Source organism: Melanotaenia boesemani, chromosome 8 (genome assembly GCF_017639745.1).
Source record: "Melanotaenia boesemani isolate fMelBoe1 chromosome 8, fMelBoe1.pri, whole genome shotgun sequence".
Lineage (NCBI taxonomy): Eukaryota > Metazoa > Chordata > Actinopteri > Atheriniformes > Melanotaeniidae > Melanotaenia > Melanotaenia boesemani.
The window spans coordinates 10,257,825-10,284,279 of NC_055689.1; the positions used below are offsets into that span (position 1 = coordinate 10,257,825).

Here is a 26,455-nt window from a genome sequence, read left to right on the forward strand (position 1 = left end):
TCCAAGTCCTGTCCTCTTGTAAAACAAAAAAACAAACAAATAAAAAAAAACACCCAGGTAGATCAGACACCAAATCAAGTCACTCCTGAGAATTTGTTTTATTAGAAAAATGACATAAGACTGAATATTCAGTGAAAATTCAAACAGATTATGTAATATCCTCTCTGGTCTTCACATATTAGCCGTGGTAATGATATGAAGTCAAGTAGATTCTACTGAAATCTGGTTACTTCACCATTGCTGATGTCTTGTATCTTGACAGTTTCTAAAAACAACCAGTGAGCATGTAATGAATGGCTTATTGAATGCATAATAACATGCTGGTTTACCTTAAGATTTGTTTGTAGCACTTCTAACAACAACCCAAACAAACTTAGAATTCTTAGTTGTGCTTAAACATTTAATATCTCAAAAATAAACCTTATAGGCAATAACAAGCCTATTATTCTTGCATCACTGTACATACTGTACTCATAAATAAATCAATTTTAAACATCTGTAAACACAGGATAGGAGTTTTTGTCTGGAAAAGTGTTGCTTGTGTGGAAATATAACCAGAAGTCTTAATTTACATTTAAATATTCTTGGCCTTCAAAGAAAATATATTTAAAAAGTGATAAAAGGCACAGGGGAATGAATCAGGAGTTAAACACCTGGTTATTGTAAGCTCTCACACAGATAAGTAAAGGCAACCCACACGGTTGTATTTAAAATCTCCACCCTTAAATCTAAAATTGATGTCTCTGTTTTTGATAAAAATTGAGAGTACGCAATACAATAAAACAAAGCAGCAGTAGTGACTAATTCATATGTACCTATGTTTAACAGCATAAGTATCTTCTGTTGAAGGGGCATCACTGGAGTGGTGTGATGTGTTTTAGTGGCTTACATGAACTAGAAAAAAGCCAGAAAAACTAATTACTTGTGTCAAAAACTTGAAATATTCAGTAGTACCTTGTAAATTAAAATCCTGAACAGTACAAAGATGCTTTAAAGACTGAACACTTAAAACAATTCAACATTTCTCCATAAATATGACATCAAAGATCATTGCTACCTAAAAGAAATTATCCAGGTGGAAAAAAATCCTTGTTTATTTTTTAATTCATTGTTTGATTGCTGATGGTAAGACGTCCAGTCCAGAGGCTGCAAAACAGGCCCAAACTATGATAGCATGCTGTAGGTACTGATGATTTGTTAGTCTTTAAATAAGCTCAGTCATTAAATAGCTACTATATACGCCCAGCTTTTTTAACAGGTCTGTCATACCTGCATTGTTAAAGTGAAAGCATGAAGATCGGATTATATTCTGTCATTTGTGGAGAATTTTAGTTCAGATACAAATAAAAAACAGAGTACTTAGTAAATAAAGTTAGTGTTTTCAGTGGTCATTACAATCCTGTACCAAAAACTACAAACTTCTTCCATATAATACCTGCAGATTCCTAGGTGTGTGTTATCATAGTAATGCTTGTTTTCCAGATGAGTAGAAAAAATGTGACTCCTTAAAAGAGGCTGTGATTTCCTGTGATCTGCTCCTCAGATATAAAGAACAAAACCAGCCATCTATAAGAAACGGCATAAAGACTCCATTAGAGAGACGTCTGCCAATTCATCCACATAGTCCTGTAGGACTGACTCTAGGCTGTCATCAGTGTCCAGGTGCGTTAATTCCAGGAAAGGAGTCGATCTGGACGGTATCCTGAACAGCTGATCCTTGGCTGGTATAAGAGATGCGGATCCTCATTTTCAGATTAACCTGAAAGGCACGGCAGGATTTAGATAAATGTTAGACTTTAACTGAGATTACAGTAAAACACAGCCAGACATGTCATATTTTATAAAAAAAAAAAAAAGTCTTCCGGAGATGCAAGAAGATTAATTCTACTTTTATTTCCAGACAATCTAGAGAGCCGTTGTGATACAAAAGAAAGACCAGTTTTTTTGTGTGTGTTTGCACTCTGCAGACCCACCTTGTTTGGGTTGTTGAGGACCACCATCTGGGTCACTTTAGCCGCGCCTCGTGCAGGAAGAGAGTCGCCGCTGGGAGCCTTCATGTGTAACTGCACACTCTGGAGGGGATCAAATGAAGCTTTGAAGTTAGAAGCAACTACAAAAACATGTTCAGTTTCATCTGGTGTGTTGTTGTTAACCATTAAGAGCATAATGGGCCTAAATTTCACAAGATCTGCCCACACGGGTGTAGCCAGGATTTTAAAAACTCATTAGCATAAAAGCTAGTATCCCAGCTTTTATGCTAATGATAATAGTTTGGATAGAGCTTTAGACTCTCCCCACACACACAAAGTGGGCTCCAAAGACAGGTCTAAAGCTGATTACTATGGTTTTTTTTGGTCTGAGTGGGTCAACACCTCATGAGTTAAAATCCTGTAAGACTCCTTTCTCACACCTACTGTTTAATAACCTCTAACATTTAGGAAAGTGGCGTCCAAAATAATGCTCTTGTGTCCACTTACAGTTACGGTCACTTCAATACTCTGATGAAACCTGCATTGTTATGCATCTCACATCTGAAAGAGGCTTAAACTAACCAGTGTATATTGCAACAAGGCATGCTATAACCCAAAATCTGCTCCTTTCAGTTGAATTTCATCCCATTATCTGGCTGTATAGAATATAACGCTAAAATTCGAGATAAAACAGGTTAGTGAGTGAGTTAGGAAAACAAATGCGGGTAGATGATGGAAAAATCTTTCTTAGAGCCTCTTTTAAGCATTTTGTTAGTGGTGACGATACGAACCTTGGGCACCGCAGCCTGCAGGGTGAAGCTGCTGATGTCTGAGTCAGTGGAGTTGGAGGCTGTGAGTGTGACTGTCAAGGCTGAGTCCGATTGTCGTTCGCAATTTAGTGCCAAAGCCACGCCATCTTTCTCATACACCGTGAGTGTGGGAGCTATGGAAAACAGACATTTATTAGAAAAAGTTGCATAGATTCACTACACCAGATAAATCTTACTACACAAATTTCAGCACCTTGAATTTAACTTTCTTGGTTTTCAAGTCCAAAATCATGTTTTGTGTTACTCTGTCTCTGTTAGGTTTAGCATTTAATCAGAGGATGTATGAGCGGCAGACCTGGTGTTGGAGGAGTGAGCTCCAACCCACCCAACAGATCCAGGAGGTCTCCGGCAGTCGTGGTTGTATTGACAGGCAAGGCTTTGCTACCTTCTGCTGGGCTGGGCTGCAGAGGCTCCTGAGAGCCACTCAGCAAGTCCAAAAGATCACACACCTGAAGAAAAGCATAGAGAAGAGGAGGAAGCTTCAAACAAAGGAATAAAAACAAAGCTGGCAAGATGAAGACACATGAAGACCTCACCTTTACATTTGAAGGGTTTAATGCTTTAAACTGATGTGACAATGCTTAAAATGTTCACAATCAAAAGCAGGCTATAAAGAACATTAGATTGGACAATCTAATCAGAAAGTAATAAGTGTCACCCTGACCTGGTTAGCAGGCTGCTGTGGCAGCATCACCTCTCCCTGGATGATTTTGGCTGGTTGGACTTCCTTGATGTTTTCCCCTGTTGCTTCCCCGTTGGTATGACCTGGTGAGTTCTTCTCAATCACAGGCATCCTCTCCAGAACCGCTGCCCTGTGGAAACAAGGAGCCTCTTACTCTGTCTCTGAAAATCACAATATGTAAAGTGGGAACATTTTCTACATAAAAAGGAGGAGAAAATAGGTCAGCTCCCTCTTGCTTACCTCATGTGATCGTATTTTTTGAAAAGAGCATTGTATTCAACTGCCCTCTGCTGGAGCTCCACATCGATGCAGCTGCCGTAGATGCTGACGATGCTTCTGATCCGACTGCCAGGGGTAAAGCGATGACAAAAAAACAAACAAAAACAAAACAGCAGTAAAGTTTAGGAATTGTCTTACTTAGACTGGATGTTGCAGCCCTGAACCCAAAGAAACCCCCAAACATACAAACATGTATTGAAGACTAAACTACAACAAAGAAAAATTACAAAAAGGTTTTTCTTACTCCACGTTGTCAGTGATGCGTGTGCTCAGTTTCATGGTGGCGGTGAGAGCAAAGCCTCTTGTTGCCGGGGACGACATGTGTGACTGTAAAACGGTTTCTAAGACGTCCAGGACATCGTCCTCTGTGACCTGATCAAGAGACATTTTAACACAGGTTCAGAAAGCTGGTAGAGCATTTTTAAAATAAGACTAAAATTACAATTATGGCACTTTAGTGTAAGACAAAGAAGATGGATTTGTTTTACTCAGACAGTGCAATATTTTAAAAAAAGAACAACTGCTGCATAATCTGCTAATTAAAAGCAATGGTATTCATTTTGCTCCTTTTACCTGCACAGGTTCAGTCTCCTGACACTCTCCTCTCAGCAGCAGGTCTCCGTATTCTCCTATACACCAGCACGCCACCTGGACCAGAGGTTGCTGCACATAAAAAAAAAGACTACTTTCAGTACTGTATCTCACTCAGTGAAATACAGACAAAGAGTAACATGCTAATGTTTTGTCACACTGCCTTGCAAAGCAGTTTGAGGCACAGATTTTTCCAAGAATTCACAGAAAGTTAATGTGGTGGAAGATGGGAAAGTGCACCACTCTGTAGATGAATACATGGCTGCTCCTCTGACATGGATCCAAAAATAAATCTGGTCACATCAGCCAATTTCAAACTGAAAGCCCAGCTATTCCCACAGCTGTAAAACAAGCTCTGTCTGGTTCAGGACTGTTGCAGACCATTTATCAAAAGAGAAAATGATATCAGATGCATTTTTTAGGGCAACAAATATAACAAATGCTTTCAATTTTGCATCTATAATTTACTCTAAATCAAGATTAAAGATGAACTGGAGTCATTAATTTTTTCCCTTCATGTGTACCATAACATTAATATAATAATACCTTATTATCTGAGTACAGATTTGATAGCTTATGCCTCAATGTGGACACTTTTCAAACACATAAAAACAAAACAAAAACAACTCTGATGTGCTCCTTGATGGAGAAACTCCTCAGACACACAGACCTGAGAGATGTCAGTGGTGAGAGCTCGGTACAGCTTGTGGACGGTGTAACAGTGCAGCTCTGAGGTGTTGGTGATGAGCTGAATCAGGTTGGGGACAGTTTCATCTCTAACATCGCCCCCTGCCTGTCAGAGTGGGAATCACACAGACATAAACCATCTCCATTAGCTGTACACCTTGCCATTGTTTCCATAATTCATACAGATCATAACGGCAAAGATACCTCCATACATCTGTTTTAGCCTTCATCTTGCTGATATATCAGTTGCGATTAATAACAATCATGACAGCCTATAGAAGGATGTAACAGGGTGCAACATGAAATCATTACTTCAAGTTTAAATACCCACCAAGTCTTACATCTCCATTCCATATTATCTTATTTTTAAAAATAACTAAATCAAAATAAGAAACCACTTTCAGCAAAATCTTATTGCTGGGAGATAAAAAAAAAAACCTCTTTTAGGCTGTGTTATAAGTCCTGGTTGTTCATATACAGCATGATAGAGTTTTGAGCAAGGTTAACTTGGTGAGGAGCATCATGCAAATGTTTTGGTAGCCAAAAACATTTCACTGGCAGATATATTCAGGTGAATAACATCTTAATGCATGAACATTGCTGATATTTATACAAATTCATGGTGACGAGCTTTCGACACAGATAAGTTCTAGAGGGATTACATCTGCAAATATAAAATCTCCAAGATTTTTGGTCCAAGCATTACTCAGCCAGCTATCGTAGCAGAAAGTCTGGAAAAATAACTCAATGGGATCATGTGAATAAGGATCTATCTTCCAGAGCATTTACAGAGGCTGTTTGCACACGTGCAACAGAGCCCTGCAATGTTCAAAATCTTTATTCACTGTCAACTTCTTGTGGAGATTTTCCAGCCAGCCCACTTTCTAAAATCTCCAGAACATCAGAGATGTGTGAACACAGCATCAAATTTTCAGAGCATTTACTCCTGCTGAGTGAGTTGAGCCAGCGTGCACACTGGTCAGAGGCGCTGCCTCGCTTTCCTTCCTACTGACCAGCATACTGCCTTTCACTCACTACCCACTACTGTATGTACACTCAGACACACAGCCATCATGCAGCCATGCTTGCTGTTTTTAATGTGCTGTATAGAAAATGCAGATTTCCACAGCAAGATTCTTGCATCACATTTTGCCTCCATCCTTCTTCCTCCCATTTTCAGCTCTGAAAACATTTCTCCAACTTAAAATCAACTCTAAAAGTGCTTATTCGCACTTTGACCTTTCCTGCCAATGTTGCTTCCAGAGATGCCATTGCAAATACATATAAATACATGTAGTACAGATATGAGTGGTTTATATGGATAGGGAGGGGGCCTCATCTTAATTCTACGCCTGCTGTTAAGACAACAGTGATTTCTATTGCATACTTTTTGCTTCATGTCCCGACTCCTGTTAAGTCTACACAGTATTTCCTGCTGTGAGAAAGCTTTTCCATCAAACAATCTCCTGCTGTGAACATCCGTAAACTGTAACTGCAGGAAAAATGTGGACTTAAACGATCTCCAGAAATTCTCAACTGTGCATGTGTGAAAACAGCTGAGACGTGTGAGGGAGGACCACTGACTGCATGAAAAACAGATATTGTGATGCCACCCAGGGCTTTGATGTCTTTTGGCATTGTAGGTGAATTACTCTTGTCTTTTAGAAACCTGAAAGGTGGTTATGAAAACAAACACAGGTTAAAGGCTTTTTCACTTCACTTTTCAGACCTGAAGGCAACATCCTTCCTTATATAAGTCTGTGTGAGAAAACTCATCTAAAAAGCAGCAGGATGAGTGGCTCAATCTGTATTTACCGTGGTGAGGACATGCAGGATGGTGTCAATGTGCCAGCGCTGGGAGGGTGCATACCTGACAGGGACAGAGACACACACAGCCGGGTAAATAACACACACGCCCGCACGCACACACACACACGCACACACACACACACACACACACAGAAGTGCATCAAGTCACTGAATAATGTGAATTAGAAACACAGAAGGCTATTCAGTGTCAGTGTCAGCTGGATAGAAACTATCAGTGAGTGGAGACAGTCTACAGTATAGTGTGTGTACAGAAGTTTTATTGTTACAGCCTCCACACAGCAGCTGCATGGATTTCTTTCTTTTTTAAATTTTTTTTTTAACCAAGACAGCACATTAGAAAACAACACTTTCAGTCAATTTACATGCATGACAGTGCTGAATGTGTACTGGCATGCATACACTATGTATATGCAAAACACAGGTTTGTGCATTGTTTAAATATAATTTAATCTTATTTAGATTATGCTAATTTACATTTTGAAGTAATCTTTGGGCACTTTATGTTGACTGAAAGCCAACAAATTTCCTTCAAGCAAACACTTTGGGATTCAGTTATATGTCAACTTTCCACGTACCTTTCGGCAGCGTTGAATATGCCGCTAGCAGCATGAGCCCTGAGCTCAGGAGGGCAGGAGGAGAGGAAGATGAGCAGCTCTTTCATCATAGAGCGGATGTTGGAGGCTGACACTAGAGCCAAGGAAAGCTCCAAGGCACGCCTGGATGGATGAAAAAAGAATAAAGGTGTTAATGCTTCCCAGACAGTTGCTGCTGAGCTGATATTGCAGAGCTCTCATATTGTAGGTGTTCACATGTTTGATTCCTCTGCATGAATCAACTTTCAGAAGTTGGTCTAAGAAATTTGGGAAAGTACAGGAAAGTACAACTTTGTTGGAGTATTCAAAGTGATCTAAACGTAATGCACTGTAAAATCATGAGCCCATACCATCTTTGCATTAATTGCCTTTTCTCACTAGCACCTAACCGGCTCAGCGCGACTCAACATTTTGGATTTTCCATTAGGTAGCAGAACTTGGTCCTAGGTATTTTGCTACTAGGTAGGACATTAAGCCTTGTTTCCACCAACAGGTGCAGGTTGGGGTGCATTTTTTTGTGTTTCCACACGTGAAAACTGGGAAGAGTGCCCTAATAACGGACTCGACCCGTCCTACTTTTTTGGGAACCTTCTGTTGGGGTTCCAATCTAACCGATCTGACCCAAAAGGGTGGAGCTTAAAAGAAATATGTCACCTTCTATGCAACCTGGTATAAAAACTAAGCAGGAACGGCTCCTTGTTTAGAGCAACAGATTTTCTTTTTGTTGATTAAATCGCTGTTTAAAATGGCGTTACCAAGCATCGTTAAGAAGAAAGAACACACTGATGGATGACCGCCATTCTCCTCCTTTGTTTCTGAGCTGTGTTTTGGTTCTACTTTAAGGAAGGGCTGCGATGGCGTCGTGCTATTACATAGCTGAGGCATCTATCGCTATCCAGCTGACACTCCACCTATCAGGTAAGGTTACAGTTGTCTGTGGGAATGCAGCGAGATGGCAGTTTACAAACCATATCCACACCCTAACAGTCCTGTCCCGACCTGCACCCGTTGGTGGAGATGAGGCTTCATTGGTTGTGGTTCCAAGTGATCTGAACCGAATTTAAAATTTGACGTCTACAGACCACTTATTGGCCAGAGAGTTACATCACCAGATGAGTCATGAGAGCAACTCCTTCATAAGAGCCCCAACAAACTCTCCTGTACTCATCTAGTGTTTCATCTCACAGCCTGACTCTTTTTTTCTCGTAATACGATGCACTAATTGCATTTTCCTTAAACTTATTAAACATAGATAACAAATTACAGAACATCATCTCGGACATAAACTATCTCCCACATTTCACATTCAGTAAGTTTATGGTTTGACAAATGAATTTGACAAAGTTGAGTTCTTATTTCACACAGGTCAGGATTTACAGAACAGGGCTCTTCATCCTCTGACAGGTCCATACATTTTACAACAGCTGTAAATGGTCCCCAAGCCTTTTCAAACTCATTCTTCTTCCCTTTCAGTAAATAAGTTGAGCATTTTCCTGATCCATTGTCTTACACTTTGTTTTCCAAAGTAAAGTAATCCAAGCAATCACTTGTTTTTAGTGTGCAAGACAAATATCCATCATCACCCTTTATGATAAAGCTCCTAAATAAAAAGCTTTGGGTTCATTGGGATTTTCTTAGAGATCACCTTTTCCATCACTCCTCCCAGTAAGTTTTCATTTTACTGCACTTTTCAATACAATGATAAAATGTCCCCTTCTCTACATTACACTTCATACATACAGTAGATCTACCATATCACTAAATTAATAGTTTTACCAGAGTAACACATGTTTACATCGAGCATTTATACGGGAACAATCTGAGTCGGGTGTTAGCTGAGCTAGAGTGGATCAGCTCTCCTCTGGTGATAAATATGTGCTCAGATCACCCCTCCGTGCATTCAGCCAGTTATTTGAGTCTTCAAGCAAGTTTCACTGGCTCTCTTCTTTACACTTGAGTCTGAAAAAAAAGCCATAGACTGAGCAGCAAGTAAGCCCTCGCCTTGATGTCCTCCATTGTTTGCTATGTTTGCTATGACGACCCCACCCACACTAGGGTGATACTCAAATGTAGCAGAAAACAACCGAGTAGAGTTGAGATGTGTAGCAAAAAATGGAAAAGATGCTTCAGAGCCATGCTGGAGAAAAAGAGTGCAGGTAAAAAGTTACCGTTTCACAGATGCATCCTGGTCCTTCAGGCAGTCTACTATAGTTCCTCTGTGGCGCTGCACTGCATTATGGTCTGTCCCGACAATCTTCTGAAGAGAAGTCATGGCTATATATCTGAACACATAAAATTAATCAATTGTAAAACTGTACAAACAACAACTAAGATCATTAATGTTTCTATAAAAACTTCACTGTCTCAACTGGCTTAGATAAATAATTGATCTCTTTACTTAAAATAACTGATCAAGTATTAATGTGGGGACAGGATAGATTTTATCTATTCATGGAGGTCTGACAGGACTAAACCTGACCTGCTACTGTCAGCCAGTCACAGTGAGATTCAGGGACTTTGCAGAAGGAAACCAGACAGACTTGTTTGCACACAAAGCCCCTATGCAGACACAACATTAAAAACTAACAACCAAAACCTCTAGGAAGCTGTAACAGGCCTCCACACTCACTGCCGAAATAAACCATGACCTAAAATTAAGAGATCAGACAGTGACCTTCTGGTGGCTCTACAGGAAATGCTTTAGGGGAAAGTAATTAGTGGACTGAGATGATAACAACCCGTTGGGAGGAGGTTTCTCTGTCTGGCAGCAGTGGGTTTGCCATTGTCCTTGAGATAGCAGGGAAGGAAAGATAAAAGGAAAGAGAAACAAACTGAGGAGGTATGGAATTAGGGGAAAAAAAGCAACACTGACCGAATGTTCCTGTCATTATTCAGGAGAAATCTTCCCAGGATGTTTACAGCCAGAACCTGCAGAACAAGTTAAATGAAACATATGTTCATTTGTTAATAAACTAATCTACATTATTCCTAAAGTATGAATGTGGTAAGAAGCATCACTGTCTCACTCTGAGGCCGCTCTCTGACTTGATGTCTAGTACAGTAAGAACAGTCTCATATAGCACGGCGTTGCCCACAGTCTTGGTGCTATCTGTATTGGTCGCCACCTGCAAAGCAAATAACACATTAGTACAGTATATCAATCACACAGCAACAGACAAGAAAAGACCTGGGATTTCTTTTTCCAATGAACAACCATTTTTAAGAGCATCTGTCACCTGAGCTAGCAAGTCGTTCATGGCGTCACTCGCCACTTCGTTGTTGTGACCTAGGATCCTCAGCAACCTCAAAATGCGCACCTGAGGATGGAGGGAACAGATGGATGGGTTATTTTGGTACACTGAACCAGCAGTAACAGAAGGAAGCATGAGATGATAAACCTGAGTCTGTCAGTACAAAAGAAATAGAGAGAGGAAACATAGAAACCAGACTACTCAGAGCCGTAAAAGAACACAAAGGGCTTCCCCTCACTTCAGAAGTCCCAAATACGAAAGCCACGGGGGGATTATTAATCAAGTTACAGCCACTTTTACAGAGAGTGGATCAAATTTTAAATTCTCTACTTAAGAAATGAGCAAATTTAGGGATTGAAAAGGCTTAAAGACTTCATTTGCTTGGGTTCAAGACTTTGGTCAGTGAGGGAAATTACATCAGGGATTTTGTCAGATGCAGACACCAAATAAATGAATATGAACTTTAAAGGTCCCCTGCTCAACAGGTGTCAAATATTCCCTTCTAGTATCTGTTCTCCTTCTTCGTAAGAGACCCTTTTAAGTGAAAGAAGTCTCTGCAAGTAAATGAGGCCTCATTTTTTTAAAAAAGATGCATCACCTTGAATCCTCCACTAATCAACTACATCATTAAAAACACTGACAGTGTTTTGCTTTGAAAACCTGCATCCTGACATGCACATGGAGGATACTTTGAAAATTTTCCACCACTTAAACATTTTTGCCAACCAGTACAACGCAGCACTCTCCTACAATAACAGGCTCCTTTGGTAAAATAAGAGTCAACTATACAAAAACTGCTTTGTAAGGGTCCAAGAAACACAAGAGTTTGAGGTGTTCACCCGGCCTCCAAACTACCCAGACACTAATCTGATGGGATCTAATGGCATTTAAGGGAAACAAGCCCAATCCATGTGGACCCCCACACACTCCAGGACACACTCAAATGTTGTTTGTCCACACTCTGGCTGCTCAGGGATGTTTTAGTTGCACGAGTGGAACCTTCTGATCATTAAGTGGGTGGTCATAAAGTTATGGCTGATCAGTGTACAATTTAACAATGATACAAGGAAATTAATTTCCTTTGAGAAAATGTTACAAAAACCTTCCATAAAGTGACAAATTGTAGGAAAATCAACTCTAAAAGTCGCACTTCACATTTTTCCATCCACTTGTTTGAAAGAAGATATGTTGTGGAAGCCAAACAATCCAAAATCTTAATAATTAATAGCTCATGAAATAAAGTCAGAATGAGATCTTCTCTTATTTAAAATTGAAACCCAACTGAATAAACGGGTAATTAAAAAGAAAAAATAAGCAACATACAGTGGGTTTGGTTTAAAAATTTCAAGTCAGAAATGTAGACTTAAAAATTTCTGATTGAAAAGAAACAAATGCTGTTTGTCAAACATTTGGAAATATGTAGAACAAACCAGGCCGACTACATGAGCAAAACTCCATTGTTTTGCTAATTTAATATGGAGTGAATCAAACCAGGAGGAGTGAGTACCTGTAACCAATCAGAAGTGAGTGAAATCAAAGCTGACCTGCAGGAAGGGATCGCTGACTCCAGCTACGTCGTGATCAGGTGAATAACCAGAAATGACGAGGCCTTTCATGATCTGAACTAGATCCGGCACCGTCTGAAAAAAACGCAACACAAGCAGCTTACAACACATATGTACCTGCACAATAATAAATACAAGGAACGCGTGCAGCCGCCATACCTTTCTGAACCGCTCCAGTGTTTCTGGGTTCCTCTCACACAGCTCAGTGATCAGCACCACGGCACCATGTAACACACCTGTAGTCAAATAAAAAAACAAACAAAGATGAGGATATACTGGAAACAATATCGGTGAGATGTGATTTTTAGACGTGATAAGATCTACCAACCGTGATTCTTCTCACTGAGGAGGGAACGAGCAGCGGGAGCAAAGAGCTCTCCTAAATCCTGGACTTTTCTTACAATGTGAACAGCACATAAAGCAGCCTAAAGGTTCGAAAGCGTGAGAGAATTTATTAGTTTTGCAAGTCTCACATGGCCCCAGAAAGTGCCTTTCAAATTGTATCTCAAAATACAAACACACACATTCAATCATAACTGATAAACCCTGGATCTAAGTACTGTTCCTACATCACTGAAATTAGAAAAAAGTACTTCCTGTACAGCAGGCTTTTCCAACTCTGCAGGTTTTAGCTGTTACCCTGCCGTCACTCACAGGGTCCAAATGAATGGCTCATAAACAGGCTGGTCCAGAACCCGATAACAAGTTCAGGAGATCCGCTTTATTTGAATCGAGTGTGTTGAAGCAGGGAAACGGCTAAAACCTGCAGGCCCTTAAGGACCGAGGTCATGCCCTCCCTGTCTGTGCTTTGGCTACATGCGTTCATGTCTTTCTGAATTGACAAATTTTGATATTTTCACAGCATTTAAAATGACACCTTTAAATGTTTTCTTATCTACAGGAACATGAGAATCTCACCCTGTCAAATAAAGTACATAGAAATTCCAATTTCACCTGTAGTAAGATGAATATTATAAGGTGCTACTGAATAATTAAATATACATTTATATGTATTCCTGTGGAGGCTCTCACCTTTTTCTTAATGTAGGAGTTGGAGGCTCGCAGCAGCCTGTCAATCTCTGGTGCCAGATCCCTGCACATCTCAGCCGAACCCATACAGGCCAACGTGCACAGAGCCAGAGACTGAACGTACTGGTTACTGTGAGAGAGGTCACTAAACAACACACACATTGAGAGTAGGTAAAGTGTGTTAGGGTATGAAAATACCATCAAATCCTGTTGTCATTTCAGACAGTTTAATAATTATATTAAATGGTGATGTTCTGCACCGTTGTTGCTATATACTGATATTTTTTGAGTTATGAGAATAAGACTTTTTCTCCATACTTAAACATAAACTGTACATGAACAATTATATACATTATTTGTGAATGAATATGTTCCATTAAGTTGTTTGCTGAAAGTTGTCCCTACTTTTTGATGGAGTTAGTAATGAGCAGGCTGGCATCCTGTTTCTCGTCCAGGAGCATCATGGCTCCCAGGTATCCCACGCGCTTCTCGCTGTATCGAGGGCTGGCTATCATACGGACACACTCCATCTAGCAAGAAGAGCAACTCTGTTAAAATGTGTTGTTACTGGGAATGCTGACATTTGCCCAAGGGGAAAAGTCTATCTGCTTTAACTGCCTCAACTACAGGTTAGTCAGCTCCAGAGCAGCGGTCTTTGAGCTGAGAGGGATTCAGTGGCCTACTTACAGCTGACAATTGATAGAGTTTGCTTTAGGGTGTTAAACACAGTCCACTCTCTTCAGATACCAGAGGACTATACAAACCCACTCACATTCTCCAATAAACCCGAGCAAACTCATGACAGGAATTAGCCAAATCCCCTCACCTGACCAAAGTGAGCTGGATAGCCCAACATGTGCACATAGAGCAGCTTGGCCAGGTTGTGTGATCTCCCCCCGTTGTTGTCGGTTTGTCTGAACTGTGCCCGGATGGCCGCACACTCCCTCTGAATGACACCCCGCTCCTCACACTGAGTCCTGGCGGACCTGATGGCCCGAATCATCTCCTGCAAGGGAACTGATGGAGACATGGCTCTGTGTGTGAGAGAATGAAAGAAAGAGAGAGAGAGAGAGAGAGAGAGAGAGAGAGAGAGAGAGAGAGAGAGAGAGAGAGATAGGGCAGAGGGGTTTTATGGGGTGTTTGACAGATAAATATTGAACAGAACACCCTACTATTGAACATATTAGTGTTTCACTTCCTGTACAGGTGCGTATGTGCTAATAATAGCTTCTACTTGACTACAACACATATTAAAAATACTTTAACTAAAAACAGTAAATACAGGGAGGCCCACTTTAAACCATTTATAACTTCACGGTTTCTGTTTCAATAAACAGACTATTTTGCCTGGTGACAGACTGGGTTGCTTTGTTTTTTGAGGAAATTGCTGTTGTTTATCTACATTTCTTGTGCCGTTGACGCGATAAATAGTAGTAAATGAACGATTTAACTAGGAAGTTATCGTGACAGCCCCTGTCACCGGTGATGCAGGTCAGTGAAAGGAGCCAGAGGCTAGCAAGCTGACAGAACCGAGCTGACCTTGTGGATGCTGTGAAGCCCTGTATGAGACTGCGGGGCTAAAGAGCTAGCTAACGATGACTTTCTGTTTCGGTGGGTTGTTTATGCTACAAATTGATACGTACCTCGACTGTGTAGCCGCTTATTTAAAAAAAAAAATAAACCCGTTCAACCGATCCCCTCCAACACACGGCAGTAGGCAGTTGGCTGGAAACCCAAATACTGTATATCCATGAAGCTGCTGTCAATGCAGCAAAGCTAACGACGCAACTTCCGGTTCGGATCATTCAAAATACAATACGCTCTGAAAAAAATGTACTCGGTAAAACTGAATTCAGACAGTTCATCTAAGGCATTATTGGTGCAAATGGCGAGGAAATTTGTGTTTGGTGAATAATTTAACTATTATAACAATGTTTCTAGGAAAGCTTGTTTATTAACTTTTAAATGGTGCCACATTGAAGTCCCATTAGCAACATAGCTGAGAATATGCATTGTACCCATAAAAAACTTGCCTAATCTTCTTTTCCAATATCAGATTAGACTCGTGTTTGGTGTTTTTTATTAGACTGGATGGTTGAAGTCTGAAGAAACTAGAGATACTGTCGATTTAATGATTTTACAAACACGGGCCTCAGTATGTGGAAGAATTACACAGCCACAACAAGCCAGTTCCTCCTCTACACACTAATCATCAGTGTGGTCAGACACTGCTGTTGGATGGTATCCCAATCTTCAACTAGCATTTGTTGCAAGTCAGCCAATTTGGTTGTGTCAGTCACGCTAACACAAACAACACATCCAAGTTGACCCCACAAGTGTTCAATAAGGTTGAGTTCACTGATGGTGGGCAAATGAATCCTCTCCACTCTCAAATTCTGGAGATAAACTCTGATAAACCCTGTTTTTGTGGGCAAACACTGCCATATTGCAGGATAGTGTTCAGTCCCAGACTGAAACTTTCTCCTGATATGGGATTGGCACTGACTACAGAATCTCATCTTGATATCTTGCTGCATTAGTGCCTCCAGTGATGACAATTGTTCAGTGAGGGAGATGCAGCTCCACTTTTTGACTGAGCGTTTTCTTCTTGTCTCTATTTTTGTGTGCAAATGCAATCCGCTTACATATTACTTTCAAATATGATTGTTCTGCAGTAAGGGTGTAAAATAATCTGCCGTTATTTGGATGCCCCCATGCAAAATTTACTCTGAAGATCTCATGTCCAGACTTCCTGTCTTGGGAATAATCTGTCTTGACTCACCTGTTTTTTCATACCTGCATGACTTCCGCAATTTGATCGCTCATTGTGGGCGAGCTCCACCCTGAAACATTGATGATGAGTCCTAATACAAGCTTCCTGACTCAAGGGAAGTACAATACTGTAAAAATAATCAACACAAGAGGGCATCCCACTTTTTTCTGTCCTTTTTTTCATTCAAAGTTTATTTGTAGCAATTAAAAATTCTCGATATCAAAAGTAAGCGTCATGAAAAACAAATGACTGCTTCTATAAATATTTGTGTATCAGGACATAAAAATGTCATTACCAGGTGTAAAAATGAGATAAAGACATCCTCAAGTAGGAAACATTATAGCACAATGGTATTTGATTGTACTATAATGAATAACAAAATCTAACTAAAAATGCAGAAGCTGTGGGTTAAAAAAGAAAAGAAAGACTGGAACTAAACATCTTATGATGAAATGTTCAGTGAATCACCTTTAACAACAAAATTTGCCCTTTATAAATGAAGGCATTTTGGTTTGCAGTTATTCACTTATGCACAGACATGCCCCTTTGAGTCTCACCACATGAAGTCTGGACTTTGAATGGGCCACCTTGATTCTTTACTTTTTCATCCATTCAGTCAGATACAGGTGGTTTTGGAATCCCTGTCCTGTTGCATGGCTCAGTATTGGCCAAGCTTTAACTTTAAGACAGATGGCCCTTTCATTTGACCCAAGAATGCATACAGAGGGGTTCATGGTCCACTTAGTGGCTGCAGGTGTCCGAGTCTTATGGCTGCAAAACAAGCTGATAATATCACCCCTCCACCATCATGCTTTGACAGCTGGTATGAGGGGTTTGTGCTGACATGCTGTGTTTGCTTTTCACCAAACATGTTGTTGTGCATTGTGGCTAAACATTTCCACTTTGGTCTCTTGTGTCCAAAAGACATTGTTCCAGAAATCCTTTGTCCGGATATAACTTTGCAAATCTAAGACAAACTTCCATGTTCTTTTTAGAGAAAGGAGAGTATCTCCTCCAAACAAACCATATTTCCTCAGCCTTTTTCTAATTATACTGTCACAAACTTTAACATTTAACATGCTAAGGCCTGTAAAGTTTGAGATGTAACTTTTAGTTTAGTTTTTTTTTTTTTTTGTGCCATCTGTGAGCATTACTTGTTCTGACATACAGATGAACTCGCTGGGACGTCCACTCCTGGAAATTTTAGCAACCGTTTTTAATGTTTTGCACTTTTAAATAACTCTTCTTACGGTAGAATGACGGACTCAAAATGGTTTGAAAATGATCTTTATCATTTCCCAGACTGGTGGACAGCTCATCATTGCTGATGTCTTTCCTCCTTGGCATTGTCTTGACACACAGCTGAATGCTCCAAATGAGCAAACTGCCACAACATCTTCTATCAAAGAGATATTCACACTGATGATAATCAGTTCATCAAGCACATTTATTTGCATCATAATTTAAATACTATTTTCTTGTTTATTTAAAAAGAATAACAGGCTTTTCTGTGTGTGTATGGGGCATTCATGTGTTAATTTAAAACTGTAATTCAACCAAAAATAAACAAACAAATGAGTCAAAAAAGCATAAAATCTGCTGAATTATCTGAAAAGTCCATTTTGGTGTAACTACAGTTCGATGATTACATCAACAATGTACATTATGAATAAAAAACTAAACATTGCACATCATTTTCCATCATCTCTGATTCATAAATTGAAAGGCAAAGGTGGAACTTTTTAAAATACAATGAAAACAAAGAACAGTGTAAACAGCTCACATTTGTGTCAGTGCTATTATATCTCAAAACAATTCAAACAATGAAACAATCGTGCTGAGAGTGACAGATTAACAAAAACAAATTAATATATTTAGCTAAATTTAACTAGAGTGTTTACATTATGTGAAGCTCATCTTTCTGGAAGTTATTTCCCAGGCATCCATAGTCCTCTAAAATGGGCGTCTAAAATGTGAGGTATTGTTCATAATGCGTCAAGCATTTCAGGGCTTATTCCATTTTCATCTTTCTTTCAATGCCCTCCTGTCTCCAGGTTCTCATCCATCATAGGGTAGACCACCAAACATAGCTTTTGGCACAGATGAGTCATTTTACCTGGGTGTCATTGGGAAAGAAAAAAAATACCATAGACACATTAAAGCTGATTTAACCCTTTAAAACCTGGATTTACAATTCTAAGATAAAATACTGTGTGAATGCTTCCTTTATCTGAATCCAAGCTATAAAATAAGACCACTATCACAATGTTGCCTTACCTATGGTGATGTGAAAATACCGTGGCTTGTTTTCCCAATAGACTCCCAGAAAATATACAGGCACCCCAATCACCATGATGGCCAGGCCACAACCACAGACTAGAGGCTCAGAGCAGAGGCAGCAGACCAGCATAAAGGCCCAGAACAGCAGGAAGATCACTGGCCACGCCAGGCTCACCTGGAATATGATGGGACACACCAACATCCCAAAGTTCTGCCAAAACAATAAGCTCTAAAAACAACTAATGCATCAACATCAGTTTTATTAGGATTAAAAAGAAAAAGTTTTCTGTGTATTTGCTTTATGGTTTTCATTAAAAAAAAAAAAAAAAAGGAAAGATACCATCAGAACATTAATAAAACTGCTAAAAATGCAGATGATGGTTTTCTAAAGCAGAAAAAAGTTGATTAATCAATACTTCTACCTTGATGGGTCGGTATATTTCAGGCTCCTTTATCCGCAGCACAATCTGCCCGGCGACAGTGACGCAGTAGAAGAGGGAGTTGATAAAGCCCCCATAATTTATGAGGGTGTTAATGTCACAGCACAACATCAGCAAAGTGGAAATCAGCTAAATGTGTCAAGAGTAGAGATATGTTATTTCTTTGCACTGGGGGGGTTGGGGTGAGGGCACAAATGAAAAAGTAGATATTGCGATTTTTGTCATGACTCACAGTAAACACTAGAGCTGGGATGGGAGTGCAGCGTGTGACATGAATCATGGCCAGCAGACGTGGTAGATGGCCTTCTCTGGCACCAGCGAAAAACAGCCTGAGAGGCAGAACCAAAGATGGTTTAGTCCTGAGAGCACAGCCAGATGGTGCTTACTTATCATGTGCACTTGCCAGCTGAGCGAAAAGCTCTGAATAAAAAACAACAACACACAGTTTGAATAGATAGGCAGAAATTCAGGGATAAAGAGTGGAAAACTGCAGGGTGAAAAGCAGTTTTCAACATTTAGGCCTCTTTTCTTTTATATAAAATCTAGATGTTGCCCTAAAAAAATAGGGGTTTATTTCCTGCAAGCCTGTCCATTTTCCTCCTGCTGTCTATGTGGAAGGAAGAGCTAAAATATAAGCATGGAGGAAACTTTAAAGCATCACAATCTTAGAGGCACTATTAAAGAAAAAGAGATTGTGAACAGGAGGACAAACTGACCGCGATGATGTAAAGAGAGAGCCATTGACCCCCCCAAAGGTCGAGAGCATCACAGACACGGGCATGATCCACGACATTACTCCAAGCAATTTTTCTCCAAATGTCTGGAAGAAGATAGTGAATTTATTGTTCAAACACTTAAAATTAGAAGTTGATCAAGACATCTCCAAGCACATTGCAAACAGGGTAAGCCCTACAGACCTCAAGCTACAGCTGCCAGCATCTGTCAGATCAATCACTCCAGATTTAGAGGTGATCCCCAGTTGTGTTTTCAACATGCAAATAAGTAAGCAGTAAGCTTGTTCAGATTAGAGAGATAATGGGTTTGCTTCCTCACCACTGCCACAGCGTTGGAGGCCATCAGCTCCTGGGGGCTCATGGCTGTGACATAGGCCACATTGGCAAACACATAAACAAAGGTAACCACGGGGATAGAGATGAAGATTGCCCGGGGTAGATTCCTGCAGGATAAAAAAAACATGAGCGGTATCATATCAATATCAGTTGGTTTACATTAATAATGTTTACAGTCAAAAGAGGTCAATGGAAAACTTGAGTTTTAGTTGTTATTGTGCACACATTTGTGTTCTTTTAAATCTCACCAGCACAATAATGCTGAATCCTGTTAATCCAAAATAAATTAATCTAAACTTTGCTAAATGTGACCAACAAGCAAAGGAAGCAGAGTAGGATTTGAGGATTACACATGCCTGTGTGGGTCAACCAACTCCTCTGTGACATAGTTGAGGAAGTTCCAGCCACCGTATGCAAAAGATCCTTGCAGGAATGAGAGACCCAACAGACCGACGTCAAAGTCACGGAGGGTCTCAAAGGCATGTACTGGCTCCAACCAGTAATAGTGACCTAAAACCAGAGGAGACTATTTATTTATGTATTCATACATACATACATATATACACACATACATACATATATATATATATATATATATATATATATATATATATATACACATGATACTTTGAAATATACATTAGCTTAGCCTTATGTATTACTGATTAAAAAAAATAAACAAATAAAAATCAAAAAGGGTGGAAACAAAAAGGCAATTTTAAATTTTCATCCAACGCTAAGTGGGATATTCAGGATCATGAACATAAATGAGTTTGTATGTGGATTATGAGCATGATGAAGAGCTATTTTATGTGACTAATCTTTTTCACAGAAGGATCCCAAATCCTGTGAGAGTCAGAGGATGTGACGATTTTATGATGGTAAGTGAAATTTTTCAACTTCAAATTTTTTTATCATCAGCTTATAGCTGAATTATTCATTTATTTATATATTTTAGCATAATTTTTATAGATTAATTTTTTTAATGCATAAGGTTAAATAGGTTTGGATAAGGAATTCCAGGTTTCTGTCCAGATTATTCAAATAGAGAAAATAAAATAAAATGTGATGATAAAACTATAGAAGGCCCAGTTGGGGAGATTTGTAGTTAAAACTGGAAGACCAGACTAGGTGAAATGGACAGATCATCGTTTGTTTTTATTTAAATTCTCTCTTTGTAACGCTCCTATTTTTAAATATGTCTTTCACACCATATTTTAATGCTGTTAAAGTTTTATGTATCAAGTTGTCTTATACATGAAATGTGCTATACAAATAAACTTGCCTTGCCTTGATTATAAAAGAAAAACAGATGATGCAATGGGACACAATGGAGTAAATACTACCTTTAAATATTTGGACAAAACCCATGATTATGATGAGGCCCAAGGCCAAAAGCTTGCCAGCTGTGAAGACATCTTGGACATACATGGCCCATCGCACACTGTGGCAGTTCACCCACGTCAGAAACACTGAGGACAACAAGGGAAAACACCAGAAAAGCTTTATCAGTGTCATGTTCAAGCAATAGACAAATCACAATTAAAAAATAAAATCTCTTTTTCACTTAATCTTCTGCAACTAAATGCAAAAACATGATGTAAATCACATCCACCGTGTAGTAATTGGTTTTTCCTTAAATGTTAATTTGCTGTCCTTATTGGTTTTGTGCATATTGAAGAAATGTGTCGTGTCACAGCACTTTCAAGCCTGACTCTTATTCAGCATTAGCAAAAGATTAGAGCTTTACTGTGAACTTCAATAAACCAACTTGCTGAACCTGTCTTAAGCTCCCCGTAACACTTGAAAACACCCACCAACATCCACAAACATCTGAAAAAGGGTACAGCTAGCATTCAGTACTGCCTTTGTTAACAAAGTATGTAGGAGCTCCAATGCTAGTCACCAGCAAATTAAACATGCCATCAAATTCAAAACAATTTAACATTTTCCTTTAAATGGCAAAATGTCTAAGTTTCAAAATCTGATATGTTGTTTATGATCTATTTAGAATAAAATATGAGTTTATGAGAATTACAAATCATTGGGGTTATAATTTTTCTTGATAAACTTATCTGTAGGCTTCACAGAGAATCAAGCATTTGCTTGCCCTAACAAATAAAGTAATTAATAAATAGAAGAAAAACAAAAATCAAAAACAGAAACAACCCTGGTGCACAAAGAATACTGGGATCTTGATGGTGGGACAGAGCCAGAATGTAATGAGTGTATTATCAGTAATGAGGATATTACACTGTTCCATTGTTGTGAAGAAGGAAGCCAAACCGAGAGACTAAAGCAAATCCATCCTGGTTCCAGTCCTCACCTATAGCCCCAATATTTTGACGGAGACCCAAAGCATAAGATGGTGGGTACAACTGAGCCTGTGGCTGATGGCCTTTCTGTATGGAGTTGGCATGTTCTCCCCGTGTATGTGTGGGTTCTCTATGGGTACCCTGGCTTCTTTGGCTTGGCAAAGACCTGGACGGTGAGAGGTCACTCTAAATTCTCCCTAGGAGTGTGTGTGTGTGTGAGAATGGTTGTTTGTCTCTATCTGTGTTGGCCCTGCGATGGACTGGTGACCTGTCCAGGGTGTACCCTGCCTCTCACCTTACACCCTGCCTCTCACCTGCTAAAATGCTGGGATAGGCTCCAGCTTACACGTGTCTCGTAATGGACAAAGCGGTACAGATAGTGAATGAATGAAAACAAAAGATATCTGCATTTGGTTCCCTTTAAAACTGGAACATTGCATTTGCTGTAATTGGTGCTTTAGTTTTTGCATAGTTCATGGCTTCCTGACTTTTCAGGGTCAACCTTCTACACCGACAACCTCAAAGCAAATCAGCAAATCAAATATTTCCAACTATTTATGAGTAAATATTTCTGCATAAACTTATCCTTAAACCCATCATGAAAATTAAGCTGAGTTTCTTCCAGATCTGACAAGGCTCCTCCATGAACACAGAAGATGTTAGCAAACAGTTTTACTAAACAGATTCAGTCACTTGCTTATGGACGCTACATTGGCTGTTGAGTTTCTTAAACAGATGCTTCTACACATGTGTACCAATGTACTAACCTCACTCAGCAGTTATTTAATCTTAAACTTTATTTTACAACTTACGCAGGCAGATGGCAGCCAGTAGGCGGAGGCCGGTGTCTGAGGGCAGGCAGGAGGGAAAGAGGGGTTGCAGGACGTAGGTGGAGAAGGTGAGAGCGAGCACAGCCTGGTTAGTGGGGCAAATAACCAACACTGCAATCCATAAACGCAGGAACCTGGGAGGAGTAACAGTCTGTGGTTAATGAGGCACACAGCTGCAGACATACAGTATGACAGAGTACAAGTCCTCACCTGGTAAAATGTATTGGACAACAGTGCAAATGAGGCAGTAATTAGCAGAGTATTGTAATAATTCGGTGAAGGATTGTTGGAGAAAAGAGGAAAGAAGGGAAGTGGAACAACACTCTGGGATGCCAGGAAAACAAAACTACATTAGAAAGATTTTAATTATCTAATGACAATTACTTCAACAAAGAAGACAGGAAGCAGATTTCTACAATTTCACGTTACTGTATGCTACAACTTTGTCTTATTAAAAAAAAAAAAAGACTTATTTGTCATGCAACATTAAACCTGCTGCAATATTAAGACAAACAACAATCTCACCCAGCCAGTCCTCCAAAGATGTCCTTGACATATGTGTAGTCTCCCCCTGACTTGGGGATGGTCACTCCCAACTCTGCATAGCAGAGAGCACCGATGGCTGTGATGAGTCCAGTAATAACCCACACAATGATGGCTACCCCTACTGAACTGGCATTCTCCAGGACGCCCTTGGGACTCACAAAAATCCCAGATCCGATGATGTTTCCTAATGAAGGAACAAAGAAAAGAAGGGATATTGAAGGATTGATGTTTTGCAGACAATAGTTGAAGCAAAACATCACGGATACACACAAAAACAGTTTCCTGTAGAGCTGTTTTACTCCAGTTAAACGTTTGACATGCATGACAATTAACTTATGAACTGTTATCTTCTGCATTTTTCATAGATGGAATAAAAGAAATGCAAACTAATTATTTATCGTTGCAACTGGCTGCTAGTAAAGTGAATCAGGGGTAAATTTAAAATTGGTCTTTTGCTAAGGTATCTTTGAATTGATTTAGGCATGAACAAAACAAACCAAAAAACACACATTCCTCTGAAAATGGTCAGGTTGGGATTGGATCAAAAATGAGTGGAAAAGCAGCCAAAATCCACAAAAACTTTGAAAGATCTTTAGAGGGCCTAGACCACTATTGCTCAAAACCACTTTGGGTTGACATGATACTGAAACCTACAAACTATGACATCACTCCAACCACACTTTTGATGGTTATGGAGACTGCAGTCAGAAAACAACGAGGTGCTTTTCTATACGAAACACATTATAGAAAACACACTAGTTGAATAGACGTACCCACAATAATGCCACAGGCGCTGACAAGACCGATCTGTTTTTTCAGAGTCACCCCCGAGCTTCCTGGTGCATTTCTCCCCGCTCCAGGTGAGCATTCTTCGGGCTCAGACGAACAGCTGCTCCGCCTCCCTGAACCCACTGTCATCATGAACTCCTGGCCAAGGTGTTCCCCCATCTTTTTTGTGGTTCGGGTGACGAGGGCAGCGGTTCTCTGTTAAGCCCTACCGAAGCAAAATTACATTGTTTTATAGACTATAAAATTTTACATCTTTACATTAAGTAATGCCCCATAAATGTCCAGGTCAATACCATTATTAACTGAAATATATGTTACAATTCACCAGTTTGTCGTGTCTGTTTGTCTTTCCTCTTACTCTCTCTTTCATCTAATTACCAACAAAACTACTTGAGAAATAAATTTCTCTTTATATAAAAAAAATGAAGCGCAGGCCTACCCTTCTCAGTCGCCGTGGTAACTTAAAAGCTCCGTGTTATGTGAAAAACTTCATGTTAGATTCAACCACTCCCGGCTGGCATTGATAAGATATTTGCGTCTTTCAGCTGATAGGTTAGATAGGTGGAAGGGTTTGATGTTATCAACCAATCAGTGGAGACAATTTGCGCGAGGCCACGCCCCTTACGCCCCGATTCAATGCAACAGTGGGGTTTGTTTTGTTTTCTGAGTGGATTGATGCCACACTTTTGTTCGTTTGAAAATATGATAAATATAAAATTAAAATTAACACGAAAGTCCCCAATTAGCTGTTTAATATACTTTTTTTTATGTTAGTAACATAACATCTTTTGGCCTCTGACGTTTCATATATCACAAGCTGCTTGTACTCTGCAGTATGTGCAGACAAGTGCATGTTGAATGATAAGGCCAGACAGGGTGTGCTTATGTAGCTATGCTTGCACTCTCTATATGATGGAAGTCAGAAAATGACATATAGAAAAAAATTAACGTAGCATTTGAAGTCTGTTTTAGCAGTGACTTCCTACTTTATATTTGTAGATTTAAAGAGAGCCGAAACAGTTTTAATACAAGGATTGCTGCAGACCACTACAATGAATTCATAACTAAACTTCAGCTGGTTTCTGAAAAGATAATCTCAGTATAAACATAACATGTTGAATTTTGACAAATACTAAAATACAGTGAACGCTTACTAATTATACTGTATCTCTGCTGTTGTTCTTATTTCATGTGCATGGCATAGCAGCACGTTCAATTTATTCCAAGAATGGTAAAGGTCAGACACTCCCCTTTCTGCCTCTGACTGACAAATATTTGTTGCCACCAGTAGATGGGGTGGTAAGTTTTAGGTATGAGAGATGATGAACAATTAGCATTGAAGTCAGGCAACTGCAGACAAAGTGGGATATGGATATTTAGCTAATTTAATTGGAAAGACCAAGGTCAAATTTATTTATAGATTCAATTTAAAAACAAAGAAGTTGACAAAAGTGCTGTGTGGTCAAATACAATTTACAGCTGAAACAAGACAACAATAGATTAAAGTATAAATAATATAATACAAAATAATAGAATATTAAAACATATACATAGGAAGAAATGGGTAATAAAATAGTACAAATGTGCAATACAATGCAAATAATCTACATGGGTTTTATCAGAAGTCATGGAAAAGAGGGGAGATTTAAGCATCTCTTTTTCTTGACTTAAACATGTGTCCAAACAGCGTAGATATGGAGAATATCATGCTTCACTTATTCATGGCAGTGACTGTAAAAGCTTGAGTTCCTTTGTGTTTAAAGAGTAGAGCATATGGCTCACTGACCCTTTTAAAAATAAGATTTATTTCTATAATAGATGCCAACTTTTACCCTATGTTTGTGGACTAAATTCGCAATGTGAACTTTAAAGGAAAGATCATGGTCAATCAAAAAGCCAAGATATTTATAACTGTGGACCAGCTCAATTGCCCTAAGCTGTTGCAATTGATGGGATATTCTCCGGTAACACACAAGCACCATAGACAACCATCACTTTGGTCTTCTCTGGATTAAAAACCTGTTTAAGTTTCTTTAGATGAGATTTTACAAGATCACAAGCAGACCGTAAGAATTCAAAGGCTTTAAGGAGGTGAATGTGAACAA

The 26,455-nt window shown here is 39.4% G+C and overlaps 2 protein-coding genes across 5 annotated transcripts; both read right to left on the minus strand.

The window, feature by feature from the left end:
• Nucleotides 1-74: 74 nt before the first annotated feature.
• On the minus strand, nt 75-15,044 carry ap1g2 (adaptor related protein complex 1 subunit gamma 2). Its single transcript, XM_041992937.1, has 22 exons — nt 14,951-15,044; nt 14,134-14,341; nt 13,713-13,837; nt 13,311-13,452; nt 12,607-12,703; nt 12,438-12,514; nt 12,258-12,353; nt 10,699-10,779; nt 10,489-10,587; nt 10,335-10,390; nt 9,631-9,744; nt 7,445-7,585; nt 6,855-6,909; nt 5,023-5,145; nt 4,335-4,424; nt 4,006-4,133; nt 3,723-3,827; nt 3,465-3,612; nt 3,096-3,249; nt 2,762-2,913; nt 1,974-2,072; nt 75-1,759 (listed from the first exon to the last, which is right to left on the minus strand). Exons 2-22 carry the CDS (start codon nt 14,335-14,337, stop codon nt 1,652-1,654), a joined length of 2,394 nt encoding a protein of 797 aa, XP_041848871.1. The 5' UTR covers nt 14,338-14,341; nt 14,951-15,044; the 3' UTR covers nt 75-1,651.
• A 2,487-nt stretch (nt 15,045-17,531) lies between these two features.
• slc7a8b (solute carrier family 7 member 8b) lies at nt 17,532-24,878 on the minus strand. 4 transcript variants are annotated; one of them, XM_041992581.1, is made up of 12 exons: nt 24,790-24,878; nt 24,335-24,555; nt 23,541-23,745; nt 22,998-23,149; nt 21,217-21,342; nt 20,227-20,380; nt 19,854-19,977; nt 19,517-19,620; nt 19,033-19,129; nt 18,783-18,929; nt 18,358-18,535; nt 17,532-18,196 (listed from the first exon to the last, which is right to left on the minus strand). In XM_041992581.1, exons 2-12 carry the CDS (start codon nt 24,507-24,509, stop codon nt 18,114-18,116), a joined length of 1,545 nt encoding a protein of 514 aa, XP_041848515.1. In that variant the 5' UTR covers nt 24,510-24,555; nt 24,790-24,878; the 3' UTR covers nt 17,532-18,113. The 4 variants fall into 4 exon arrangements, with proteins under 4 accessions (XP_041848515.1, XP_041848516.1, XP_041848514.1 ...); XM_041992582.1 differs by lacking the exon at nt 24,790-24,878 and adding an exon at nt 24,676-24,779 and having other exon boundaries at nt 18,783-18,827; XM_041992580.1 differs by lacking the exon at nt 24,790-24,878 and adding an exon at nt 24,676-24,779.
• Between the last annotated feature and the right edge of the window lie 1,577 nt (nt 24,879-26,455).